Source organism: Pygocentrus nattereri, chromosome 17 (genome assembly GCF_015220715.1).
Source record: "Pygocentrus nattereri isolate fPygNat1 chromosome 17, fPygNat1.pri, whole genome shotgun sequence".
NCBI classification, from domain to species: domain Eukaryota; kingdom Metazoa; phylum Chordata; class Actinopteri; order Characiformes; family Serrasalmidae; genus Pygocentrus; species Pygocentrus nattereri.
Window position 1 is genome coordinate 13,626,221 of NC_051227.1, and position 14,052 is coordinate 13,640,272.

The following is a 14,052-nucleotide window of genomic DNA, read 5'->3' on the forward strand; positions in this document are numbered from 1 at the left end:
TTTATTATTATTATTATTATGATTATTATTATTATGATTATTATTATTATTAACAACATCAGCAATAGCAGTAGTCTTTTAGCAACAACGACGCCATTATGACAACAACGACGCCTATTGCGGAACTTTTATTTTGGCAGGTGGAGTGAAATCAGACCCAGCGCTGTCTCAGAAAGTGCCACAGAAAAAGGCGGACTATTTCTAAAACTCGGGCATCTAAGTCAGTTTTGTGATTTAAAAAGACAGAAATAAGAAAGTGGATGATTTTGGCTCATATATAATCTGTAATTTTTTTGTTCTGGATTACAACGAAACTAAAATCAGCGTCTTCGCCAGCTTCTTGTTCGAATTTTTCCGGTCCACCTTAAATGGCGCCCCAGTTCCTATAACGCCTCAGGCTCCGAACGCGAGCCCTGCACCATTTAAGGTGGAGCGGGCAAATTCGAAAAGGAAGCCAACTTGTGAATTAAAGCAGGCTGATCAGGACCTCGTGGTAGAGCATCAACAACTTGGGGGTTGTTTATTAGTTAATGATCAAATATTATAAATAAACAGCTGATAAACGCGATAAGGCTGCTCAGCCTGTGTGGTCAGGATGTGGTCAGAGCATGGCAGTGTGTATGTGAGGGAGAAAGGTGAGCTGCACTGTGTAAGGACTGATGGTCAGCTGCTCTCCACATATAAAGCGCCCAGGCTGTTTCAGAAGGACTTTACAGTAAGACTCTGCATTGAGAGTTCAGCCCCCATCAGCAGGCAGAGGAGTGACCACTTCATCTTCACCTACAACAGAGAGGGCAGTCTGTGCTACACGGTCAAACCCCTGCTGGACATCTCTCTGCTCTTTATAGCTGATAATATTGAACATGTGGACTCTCTGGTTGGTTTTCCTGAACAAATGGCTCATAAGCTGTTTGTGGTTGCAGAGGAGAAGCAGAAGTTCACAGACCCTCCGACCTCAGCCAGGGCACTGCAGGTGTTCAGTGAGGCCTACGGAGGGCTAGTGTTAAAGTCACTGTGTCTGAGAGACAGGTAAGCTATCTCTGTAAATAAAAACATGAGCAAATTGTGTCTAATATATAGAAAATACACACACACACACACACACACACCAATCAGACAGGCTAAAAGGCTACTGCTATTGCTGATGTTGTTAATAATAATAATAATCATAATAATAATAATAATAAAATCATGTAGAAATGAAAGTCGCTAACAACTTGAGTAAAAAAGTATCAGATCCAAAAATTCCACTGAACTGCAGTGGAACTTAATTACTTTTGTTATAAAATCTTGAAGTTGTCTCATGAATATTGTCTCGTGAAATTACTTTAAAAAGCACAGGACCATGGAAAATTTACCTCAGTACGTGTGAACGAGATTTAAATACTGACCACCCTTGTTTCTACGCTCATTGTCCATTTTATCAGCTCCACTTACTGTATAGCTGCACTTTGTAGTTCTACAGTTACAGACTGTAGTCCATCTGTTTCTCTGATACTTTGTTACCCTGTTCTTCAGTGGTCAGGACCCCTATGGACCCTCACAGAGCAGGTACTATTTGGGTGGTGGATCATTCTCAGCACTGCAGTAACACTGATGTGGTGGTGGTGTGTTAGTGTGTGTTGTGCTGGTCTGAGTGGATCAGACACAGCAGTGCTGCTGGACTTTTTAAACACCTCAGTATCACTGCTGGACTAATGAGCAGCAGATGAGCTGTCGTCTCTGACTTTACATCTTTTTTTTACAGGTGGACCGACAAGGTAGGAGTGTCTAATAGAGTGGACAGTGAGTGGACACACTGTTTAAAAACTCCAGCAGCACTGCTGTGTCTGATCCACTCAGACCAGCACAACACACACTAACACACCACCACCATGTCAGTGTTACTGCAGTGCTGAGAATGATTCACCACCCAAATAGCACCTGCTCTGTGAGGGTCTATGGGGGTCCTGACCACTGAAGAACAGGGTAAAAGGGGGTAACAAAGTATCAGAGAAACAGATGGACTACAGTCTGTAACTGTAGAACTACAAAGTGCAGCTATACAGTAAGTGGAGCTGATAATAAATAAATAAATAAATATTTTGCTGTTGTCGGAACAAAAATAGTAACTTTACAGGAGAAGGAAAAGGACTTTTCCCAAGTCATTTTGGGCCGTTTCTTTTGGTCCATCCTTCATGACATTTACACACAAGATGAAGTCCAACAGGAATTTTTAAATTATGTCAAAAAACTGAAAATTGACAAAAAGAGATTTGCGGTTTCGTTCCGACAGCAGCGAGATATTATGGGTGATGCGACAAACGTGATTTGATCAGATTTGATTTGACGGACTTGCAGGCATCTCCTAACTAAATATTAAATAGTAAATATTAGATGATTTGTCTACATTCACTTGCTATGTTGTCATTTGTCAATGTTTTTGGTGCGAATCACTTCATTATTCATTCGGTTGTTTGTTTATTGGGTTTTTCTTTTACATAAAATAGTTTTTTTTAACATTTCAGGAAACTTCTGGTATCTGAAAGGATGGATGAGATTCAGGTGTTTCATCAGCTGGAGGTTCTGGATCTGTACGGGTGTGGATTAGGAGACAGTCACGACATTTTCAGACACCTCAGCTCAGAGGCTTTCACCAGGTAAACTGTGGAAACGAGTGAAATTAACACATTATTGATAAACAAAGCAGATCAGTTAGAGTGATTGTAGTGGTTCTTCATGTGTATCAGCTCAGCTTCCAGACACATTCAGCCTTTTTAAAGGTGTAGTTTTGTGTTGTGCTCTGGTTTAAGGCTGGTCAGGCTGTTTTTGGGAGATAACTGTCTGACGGATAAAGGCCTCCAGAGACTGACCGCACCAATCAGAGTGATGAAAAAAGGGCTGGAGAACCTCCAACAACTGGACCTGTCTGGTGAGTAAAACGGTTCTGACCAGGGCTGGAAAACTGCATCAGCCTGCATAGTCTTGGAAAGTTGGAATACATTATAATTAATTATATTTTCTATGTTATAATTAGGGCTGTCAAACAATTTAAAAATTTAATCGCGATTAATCTCAGAATTTCATATAGTTAATCGCAATTAATCGCATTTTTTAAAAATCTGTGTAAATGTTATAGAAAATAAGGATTTTTAAGTGAAATGTTACAATTAAAATGGTAAACATTTCATGCTAAATGTACTTATGTGAAAACTGCTGGGACAAGGGAAAACTGTAAGGGAGTTTTATTTGCTCACATATTAGGCAGTAATACTGAACCTACAAAACGCAGAACTAGCCACGTTTACATGCAGCCTAATAATCCGTTAATAATCCGACTAATAGCTCAATTAGAATAGACCATGTCCATGTAAATCGGAATAGTCTTGTCCGATTGAGGCCTTTCAGAATACAATTTCTATCTGACTGAACAAGGAGGGTAATCCTGTAAATAATCTGTTAAATAGAAGAATAATATCCATGTAAACGTCTGTATCTGATTACATTCCCTATCGGAAAGCTTAGGTCCGTGCTGCATGTGCGTCACGTCATAGTGAGAGTTTATACTGTTCAACATGGTGGAGCAGAAACTGGTCTGCAGACGAGACGAAGTTTATGCTCTGATCTTTAAAAGACGGTGGTGGGACGGACGTCCAGCTTATGTGTCTCAGAACACGACGTCTTCCTCTCGGCCTTCTTTAATAAGGACATGTGAAGGACGTTTTCCGGAGTCTGACATCATTTTAAAGCAGTTAAAACACAAGCACTGCTCACTGCTGCTCATCTCACTCTGACTGGACTCACGTGATGTTTGCTGTCATGGTACCGTTTACTCTAAGCGCTGCTCCACACGTGTGTCATTTTGCATCGGATTACTTGTAGTGAGCAGGTAAACAAAGATTTTCAGATTGATGAATAGAGTGAGCACATGAACACCTCCATCTGAATCTGTAATCTGATTGTTTTCAATCGGATTGGCAAAAATCTTTGCATGTAAACACAGACACTTACTCCTCTACTCTTAACGAGAGATGCCGCGCACGGTCAAGTCTCAACATGAACTACGGAAGACTCGCAGGGCCAAATAGAATTTGCGTTAACGACACTATTTTTTTAAAAGTTGCATTAAATTGAGATCGCATTAATGCATTATTATCGCGTTAACTTCAACAGCCCTTATTATAATATATTATGAAGTGAACGTAAAATCCTTAGACCGTTTTCAAATGTAAAAATACCAAAACATTTCCCTGCATATTTTTCTATATTCCAAGTGTAAGTTGCTTCTCCAATCACGTCTGTGTGTTTAGTGTATTTTATACATAATTCTTAATCATATGGAAATAATGAAATTGAATCATCATGAAATTTTACTTTTTCATGATGCTTTGAATCTTTCCCTGAAGAATTGTAATCAAGTCGCCTCAATATCACGGATTTCCCCTCTAAATCAAAGATGATTATTATTATTATTATTATTTTTTTTATGTAGCACACTGAGATGATTGCATCAATTCAAGGCGCTTTACAGAAAATAAAATAAAATTGATTTAGAAAAACACGTCTCTTTCTCTCTCTCTCTCTCTCTTCTTCCCTCTCTCTATCTCTCTCTCTTTCTTTCTTTTTTTCTCTCTCTCTCCTTTAGGTAACCCTCTCTCAGAGAAAGGACTCTGGTATCTCACCTGCTTTAAGAAGCTGGAGGAGCTGGACGTCTCCAGGACGAGTGTGAAGGTACCTGCTCTCAGACTGTGAATGCTGTTGGAAGGTTCTGCTTGTGTAGTAACTGTGGGTTCTCTCTCAGTTAGACGCATCGCTGAAGAGCTTCTTCAGGGCGATGATGAGGATGGAGCTCTCGGCAGAACCGCTGAAGGTCTTCACTCATGCTAAGTGTCAAACTGAGGGCTGGGCTGAAGAGGTAACACGGATAATGTCTGGACTTGAATACATACATAACTGGCCAATACACATTTGGAAAAGATGGTACTTCAAGGGTTCTTTAGTAAAGAAAATGGTTCTATATAGTGCCATGAACACTCAAAGAACACTTTATACGTTTAAACGGTTCTTTGCATTGTGAAACTGTTCCTCAGATTGATGCTGCAACATAGCACATACATAGCATCAAATGGTTCTGCTATTGTTACAATGTCAAGCTTGTAACAGTAGAAAAACCCTTTTTGGTGCTATATAGAACCCTTTTCAAAGGTTCTGTATAGAACCATCTTTTACACATTCTCTGTCAATCTGAAGAACTGTTTCACCATAAAAAGAACCCTTTAATCATGCAGAGGGTTCTGGGAGTGTTCATGGTTCTATATAGAAGTTTTTTCCTTTATAAAGAACCCTTGAAAACCATATGCTTTAAGTATATAGGCATAACATTCTGCTTATGATAAATAATAATAATAGAAACAGTGTTAGTAGTTTGTGTTCATTGTTCTGTAAAGAACCATTTACTAAAGAACCCTTGGAGAACTCCCCTTTTGGTTCTTCAGAGTGTAGTTTTTAAATCTCAATGTTTTAGCACCTTCCCACATTTCTGAGTGCTGATAGCTGATGTTCCATATCCTGTTTTAAGATTATCTAGAGCTGCTTCTCCATTTGCACGTATGACACCTAAAAAGAGTGAAGAGGTTCTGGTTTTATGTACCAAAGATCTGGAACACGTTACCAATGAATGTTCCTCAGGCTTTTTCTGTTTTTTTTTTTTTTAAAACAGTTAAAGACATTTTTCTTAAGCATTTAACTCGGGTTTTTATTGTTTCCTTTGATTTTACTGGAATGTTGCTTTTACTTCCCTGTTAGTTGTATTTTTATTACATTTTTGTTTTTATATTTTGCATTTTAATTATTTATTTTCTTTTTTCTCTTCTGAGAAAAAAAATTAAAGGTGCTATTATTATTATTATTATTATTATTATTATTATTATTATTATTATTATTATTATTATTATACAATTCATATATGACCTTTAAATTCGAGTTCATCGTATTCATAATAAATTAATATTAATTGGTTAGTAACAAAATACTCCTGTTGTTATTTGGAGTTCAACTGTTTGTTTTGTTTGTTTTCTCAGGTAATAAACCAGTGGGAAAGAAAAGCTTCAGAGTTACCAAACAAGGAGCCTAAACCAAGAACCAACGCTCTGCAGTTCTGTGAGTTAAATCTGTGTTTACATGCACTCAATAATCTGATCATAATCAGATTTCTGCAGTTATCTGATTAATCAAATGGTCATGTAACCACCACACTCTGAACTAGAAATCTGAATAAGAATCTGATAAAGAGGCTGGATTTGAGCTCAGTAGTCAGATTTCTCAGTGCTGTGAACTCTTACTCTGATTTCTCAGTCTGAGCATGTGTGAAAACAGACTGCGGTACCAGAAATAAGCGAGCAGCGTCGCCACATGACGCAGCAAAACACGTTTGTAGCGACTCTGAAACCAAACATGAAATAAAAGATTTAAATATTCTTCATCTTCTAGATGGTTTGTTCATCTTTTCAGGAAGTGTGGCGTGATGTTTAAAAAAAGCTGCAGCAGAAGTTTGAGTTTTATGTTCTATTTACGTCGCGTCTTCTTCTGTGAGTTTATTGGCTGCTTGTAAAGCAGAAATCTGATTACTGTCTGACTCATGTAGACCTGGAGTTTCCCCATTATCTGATTACTTAAGTGCATGTAAACACACTGAATCACTTACTGACAAAATCAGATTTTGTGATGGAGAAAAACAAGACAAAAAATGGAGGTACTGGATTTTTTTTCCAGACAGTGATATATAAATAACTGTCAGAAGAAAACCTCAAATCTCCAAAATAGTAACTTTACAGGAGAAGGAAAAAACCTACTTTACTTTTAATGTAAGTCAATGGAACCAGAGTTGTTTTCAAAGTCATTTTGGGCCATTTCTTTTGGTCCATTTATCATGAAATTTACAGGCAATGTAGAGGACAACAGGCATGTTCAAAATATGTCAAAAACTGAAAAACGTCAAAAATAGAGATACAAGGTTTTGATCCAGCAGCAGTGAACATGCATTTTTTTTAAACATTCTTTGCAGACGGAAGGGAAAAGTTTGTCCGAGAGAGGATTCACTCCACCTCTAACGATCGCAGAACCGAAGGACAGATGACCATAATCCACTTCTACAAGCCTCACAGCCCAACACAACAGACAGGACACAGTAAGGACACCACTGCAGCCCTGACTGTCCTGATGGGCAGAAAGAGGAAACTTTCAGGCGAAAAAGAAGAACAAGCTGAGAGCAGCCCACCTGCCAAACGCCCACCTGAGAGCACCTTCTCAGCTGAAGACTTGAACCTCCTGAACAGTTACTGACAGACACTTCACCTTGATCATGCAGAAGGTTCTTTTTGGTGCATGATTCTGCATGATTCTGCATCATGAAAGGGTTCTTCAAATTGATGGAGAACGTACTGTAGATGGTTCTATATAGTACCCAGAATGTTTTAACTATTGTTATAAGTTTGACATTGTAACAATAGAAGACCCCTTTTTCAAAAGGTTCTATGTAGAACCGTCTACAGCACATTCTTAAGAGCCCGTTCATGATGCAAAGATAGGGTTCATTGAGTGTTCGATATAGAATCAGTCTCTTTATTAGTGAACCCTTAAAGAGACCATGCGTTTTAAGAGTGTACCTTCCTGCGGAGTCCGGTTCCACCGTATGCCCCTCCTGCTCTGGCTCAGTCCCTGATTGGCTGGATCAGATGCTTTAGTGTTGGATGTGGACGGTGAGCAGCAGTTGGATGAAGCTTGGAACTAAACTCTGCAGGACAGCAGATCTCCAGGAGGAGGGCTATTGACCGCTGCTTCATGCTGTGATGATGACCAGCAGAGGAAACTCACCACAGGCCTTATTTTAAAAGGTGACAAGTAAACTGTTTAAAATTCCCAGAAACGCATTAAATCTTGAATAATAAAGGGCTAAAGCCAAACAGGCCCCATGTTTATTTCCATTAGTATATTAATTAGAGGAATTATTCACAATGAAGACAACATACATACTGTATGTGCAGATTAGCTTAACATCAGTATTTTGAAATACTCAAAATGCTGACTGAACACCGGGCAAGCACAATATGACCAGCTCATTGTCCATTTTATCAGCTCCACTTACTGTATAGCTGCACTTTCTAGTTCTACAGTTACAGACTGTAGTCCATCTGTTTCTTTTGATATCAGCCAGAAATGAACCCAGTACCATTCACCAAACTAAACGGGCTGTAAGAAGCTTTACAGACTGGCTGGAACAAAACAACATTAATACTGATCTGGAAAAAACTGACCAAACTGAGCTGAACCTGATATTGGGTCAGTTTTATGGCTCAGTCTGATTTGGTCAGACTCTGAAGATCAGGCGACACGTTTGGCGAATGGTATTGGATTCATTTCTGGCTGATTCCAGGTTGTTCAGCTGTTCTTCTGTCACAGCTGCCGACTGAAAAGCTGCTCAGTGGTGACGACAGTTTGGGAATTTAGTGTCGTCTCATCTTCAGAGTCGGACCAAATCGGCTGTCAGTCAAATGTGATCTTAACAGTGTCTGTTTTCTGTTTGTGGCAAAGTAAGAAGTAAAAACCTTCAGATGGCTTGAGCGTCTCCTACAGCTATCAAACTCGTTGCTTAGCAACAGCATCTCAGCAGAGTGATACAGTGTTTGTGAACAACTATCACCGTGATGTGATGGTGAAACAACAGCAGTTAGAACGCATCTCAACCAATCAGCTCACATGGCCGGAGTGCTGTATAATTCGTAATAAGACGCTCCTTCTCGTTCTATTGCTTAAATACACAGGAAATGACACTTACAGACACCGGCCTCATCTGAACAGTCCCCACAGTCATTAATGCGGTTAAAGCCTTTGTCGATGGTCCAGACGCGAGGATTTCCACACCGAAAAATCAGGGCACTCGGAAGATTATCAGGTAAATCACCTGCAGAACAGACAGGGCTGTAAAACACTGGAGATGAGAAATGTATGGATGTGGATTAAGTTTAGAACCGTACTGCATATGAGATCTCTCTCATCGGCTCCATCGGGACAGTCAGGTGCAGAGGTCAGAATGAGGAAGGCAGGTCACTCTCATCACACAGAAATCCTGACCCATTCTGCGCTGTCCTGCAGTCACGATTCACTGACCATAAAGAACATAATCATTAAAAAAGTGAACTCAAAAAATTGAGCTAAAAAGAACTGCATTTATTATTTACACTGATTTTTAGGGAAATTAACCCTAAACCAGATCCCTAAACTAACACCTTTAAAACTTCTTTCTGGACGTTAATTTTATTAAAACTTCTTTCTTGACATTAATTTTATTAGAACTTTATTCTGGACATTAATTTTATTGGAACAATATTCTGGATGTTCATTTTATTAGAACTTCATTCTAGGTGTTCATTTTATTGGAGTTTCATTCTGAAGGTCACTTTTTATTCTGGATGTTCTGCAGCTTTTTCAGTCATTTTAGAGCCCTGCATCATTCTGGACACACCTAATATTTCTTCTTTTTTATTTACAGCTTTATACCGACTATCCGACAGCTGTTCAGGATGAGCAGATTACAGTCATTTTATACATTTATCTAAAACACTGATTCCAAAAATGCTGGAGAACGTCTAATGGTTAGAGATGATACACTCTGCAGGCTGTTCCTGGTCTCGGGGAAAGTGGTCAGCTCAGCAGTAACTTTAGGCCTTTGATTAAACTTAGTATTAGTCTTATTTTGGCCCGTTAATACAATGTTTACATGTCTAGAACTTCACAGATACACTGTACAGTAACAGAGATGACAGTGTGGTACACAGAGAGAACTTAGCGTGGAATGAAGAGAGATGTATGAGGAGAATGTCACACATGGAGGAGGGTCAGGGAGGGCAATGGTCATGACGAGCCCGCCCACCAGAGCAGCGAGGCCAACACAGCAGAGCACAACCCCGAAAACACAGAGCGCCCCACTGCTGCAGTGTCCGCACCCACGGCCACACCCACCGCACCCTCCACAGCGACCTGAGGGCAAACCTGCATTATAACACTTACTGAGTCCACACTCTTAAAAAAGATGGTTCTTCAAAGGTTCTTAAGTAGAGACAATCATTCTATATAGAACCACAAACTGTTTTGTTCTGTACAGTGAATGGTTCATGATTGATGGAGTGTTGTATATGCTTCTATGGAATACCTTTCTGAAAATGGTTCTATACAGCACAAAAAAGGGTTCTACTATTGTTACAAGTTTGACATTGTAACAGTAGAACCCTTTTAGCTCTATATAGAACCATATACAACACATTCTCCATCTGAAGAACTAATTCACCATGCAAAGAACCACTGAAGCATGCAAGTGGTTCTTTGAGTGTTCATGGTTCTATATAGAACCATTATCTTCACTAAAAAAAAACCTTGAAGAACCTTTTTTAAGAGTGTAGGTGGAGCTCAAAAAGTGACTCAGTAAATTTTAAGTTAACCCAAGAAATAAAATAAAAATAAAAAAAACTTTGAAATCATTTGTAAAATGTTTTCTTGACTTGTAAGATTTAAGGTCAGTGCTGTTGGAAGAAAACCTCGCATCTCCATTTTTGTCGTTTTTTTTCAGTTTCTGACAGTTTAAAAATTCCTATCACGTCATATGTAAATTTCATGATGAATGGACCAAAAGAAACAACCCAGCATGACTTGGAAAAAAGTCTGGTTCCAGTGACATTAAAAGTAAAGTAGGTTTTATCCTGTAAACAGTGCTGGACAGTAACTGAGTAAATGTAATTAGTTTCTGTACTTAAGTATTTTTTTGTGTATCTGTACTGAAGTTTTTCCATTCTGGGCGACTTTTCACTTTCACTCCACTACATTTCAGAGTCTAATATCCGACTTTTTCCTCCACTACATTTTGAGAAATCTGTCGTTCCTTTTGGTTTCTGTGTGTATAAAAACGTAACATGTCAAAACGAAAGAAGCGCAAAGCCAGAGCACCAATCAGGGCCCAGCGGTCACTTTGTTTAGAGCTGGTTTTGACCTGTTGGTCATACCGACCCAGTGCAGCACACGGTTCAACGTCAGCGCAGCAGCGTAAAACTTTGGGAGAGTCTGTTCAACATAAATGATGAACTAACCTAACTTTGTGTAAATAGAGCACAATATAGAAATATGTCCACATATGCAGTCGAGACTGACGCGGCTTTTTTCTGAATTTCTACAAACACCATTTCATTTTATAGTAAATTAGTCTGGGCTGGTTTATGTTTATGAACAGAGGCCTACAGATCAACGTAGTAAAGGAGCTCATCTGTGATCCTGAGTTTAAAGCCAGTTTTTATTCAACTTAAACTTGGAACTAAGTTGTAAATAAATCTGAAACTGAAACTTTGGTTGTGTGTAAAAGTGATTTCAGAGCCACTCGGTTCCCCCTGATGGAAACTGTTTACCTTCAGTGTTTTGTGCTTATGATCATTTTAATAGACGTCAGCGTCACTAATTAATGGCGTTCTATTAAAAGACTGGTTTACCAAGAGAGACGCTGGAGGACTTTCACCTGAAATGAGTTCATGAAGCGAGTCTTGTTATAAAAATGATAACAGGACATCAGAGCCAGAATTACTCTTTTAGTACTTTTACTTTATACTTAAGTACATTTGAAGGTAAATACTTTAGTACTTTTACTCAAGTGGAGGTCTAAAGGGAGGAACTTCTACTTTTACTAGAGTAATATTTTACCTCGGGTGTCTCTACTTTAACTCAAGTACAGGGTTTGTGTACTTCATCCACTGCTGCCTGTAAAGTTATCATTTTGGAGATACAAGGTTTTGTTCCGACGGCAGCGAGATGTATCTCACCTTTGTCAGTTCCAAAGGACTCGAAGTGGCTGCCATCACATCCCTGCAATGACAAAACTAACACTGTATGGTTAATGATTCTTCAGGTTGATGGAGAATGCATTGTATATGGTTCTATAGAGAACCTTTTTGAAAATGGTTCTATATAGCACCAAAAAGGGTTCTACTAACACTTTTTGGTTCTATATAGAGCCTTATACAACAAATTCTCCATCAATCAGAACCATTCAACCATTTAAGCATGCAAATCATTCTTTGAGCGTTCATGGTTCTTTATAGAGCCACTGTCTTTCCTAAAGAATCCTTGAAGATCTATATTTAAGAATGTAATCCAGGTAAAACACAGACCTGCACTTTAATAATGATGTTTATGGATCTGCATCAGCAAATATGTACATAAAAGTGTGATTAATACAAACAAACGAGTTCCAAATGAACTCACCTGAGGATGCGTCCTATTGGACTCTCATATTCCACAGCCTGGTCTGTTCAAAGGCTCTTTTTCTGACACTTAGAACCATGAATGTGGGTTCCTGGGCGTCCAAAGCTGCTGCTTGTGGTTTAGTATTGTATCTTAGTGACCACTTTATCATTTCGAAAGCTGTTTCTCTGGAGCCAGCTTTGTTTTGCCTACACCAGGGGCCGGCAACATGCGGCTCTTTTACTGCCCTGTTGCAGCTCCTCAGCAGTTTGTAGGTAATAATAAAATAATCCTCCTTTACAGTAAAATAAAGCTCTGCTGATCGTTCAACACAGTTGAACAGTAAATGGTCTTAAACGTTGGAGTTAATGAAGAACGGCTGATTCACCCTTTAACCCTGAAGATCAGCATAGACTGCTGGTCACCATAGCAACACAGATAACAGTCTTGCCCAGCTAGTAGCTACGAAACGGCAAAGAGAGACATTTAAGGCGAACGTCCATAATTTGGAGACAAATTGACTTATTAGTGTTTATAATCACTCCAGCTGATTTGACACATTTAACCTGCAACAAGAAACTGACAAACACTAAAAAGTCACGAAGCTGAAGTCTCAATCAAAATATTCCTATTCCACCTTAAACAGTGCAGCAGTTACATTGTGGCTCTTCAGGCACTGTTTAAGGTGGAACAGGAAAATTAGAACAAGAAGCTGGTGAAGGAGAAGCGACTTCAGCTTCGTAAGAAGTCGAACATTGAGAGACATTTTACAAGAAACTGATCTACTTTTGAAGAAAAGTTTCCTGCTGGAGATGTGAGAAAAGCAGCTATGGCTGAACTGAAGCTTAAAGCAGAGCAATGCAAGTCTGCGTTTTTGTTCAGATTTTTAGTCTATACTAGCACATTAGCACATACTGAGACATACACTATATTTCCAAAAGTATTCGCTCTCCCATTAAAATCACTGAATTCAGGTGGTCCATGGTCACAGGTGTATAAAGCCAAGCCCCTAGGCCTGCAGACTGCTTCTACAGACATTAGTGAAAGAATGGGTTGCTCTCAGGAGCTCAGTGAATTCCAGTGTGGTACCGTGATTGGACACCACCTGTGGAACAAGTCCAGTCATGAAATTTCCTCACTACTAAATATTCCAGTCAAATGTCAGTGGGATTATAACAAAGTAGAAATGATTGGGAATGTCAGCAACTCAGCCCCAAAGTGGTCGGCCACGTAAAAAGACAGCACAGGGTCAGCGGATGCTGAGGGGCATAGTGCTCAGAGGTCGCCGACTTTCTGCAGAGTCAATCACTACAGACCTCCAAACTTCATGTGGCCTTCAGATCAGCTCAAGAACAGCATTGAGAGCTTCATGGAATGGGTTTCCATGGTCGAGCAGCTGCATCCAAGCCTTACATCAACCAAGCGCAATGCAAAGCGTGGAATGCAGTGGTGTAACGTGCCACCACTGGACTCTAGAGCAGTGGAGACGTGCTTGCTGGAGTGACCAATCACACTCCTCAACTCGATAGAACACCTTTGGGATGAATTAGAGCGGAGACTGCGAGCCAGGCCTTCTCGTCCAACATCAGCATCTGACCTCACAAATGCACTTCTGGAAAAACGGTCAAAAATTCCCATAAACACACTCCTAACCCTTGTGGAAAGACTTCCCAGAAGAGTTGAAGCTGTTATAGCTGCAAAGGGTGGGCCGACATCATATTAAACCCTATGGATTAAGAATGGGACATCACTCAAGTTCATATGCGTGTGAAGAGAGACGACTGAATACTTTTGGAA

General features: G+C 39.6%; 1 protein-coding gene across 2 annotated transcripts; it reads left to right on the forward strand.

The window, feature by feature from the left end:
- Window positions 1–120: 120 nt before the first annotated feature.
- lrrc42 (leucine rich repeat containing 42) lies at window positions 121–9,124 on the forward strand. 2 transcript variants are annotated; one of them, XR_001858229.2, is made up of 8 exons: window positions 121–1,029; window positions 2,508–2,639; window positions 2,793–2,911; window positions 4,625–4,710; window positions 4,781–4,894; window positions 6,060–6,138; window positions 7,043–7,871; window positions 8,799–9,124. XR_001858229.2 is itself a non-coding variant. In XM_017706294.2 (7 exons), the coding sequence occupies exons 1-7, from the start codon at window positions 596–598 to the stop codon at window positions 7,318–7,320; spliced, it is 1,242 nt and encodes a 413-aa protein (XP_017561783.1). In that variant the 5' UTR covers window positions 121–595; the 3' UTR covers window positions 7,321–7,940. The 2 variants fall into 2 exon arrangements, 1 of the variants encoding a protein (XP_017561783.1); XM_017706294.2 differs by lacking the exon at window positions 8,799–9,124 and having other exon boundaries at window positions 7,043–7,940.
- The last annotated feature ends 4,928 nt before the right edge of the window (window positions 9,125–14,052 follow it).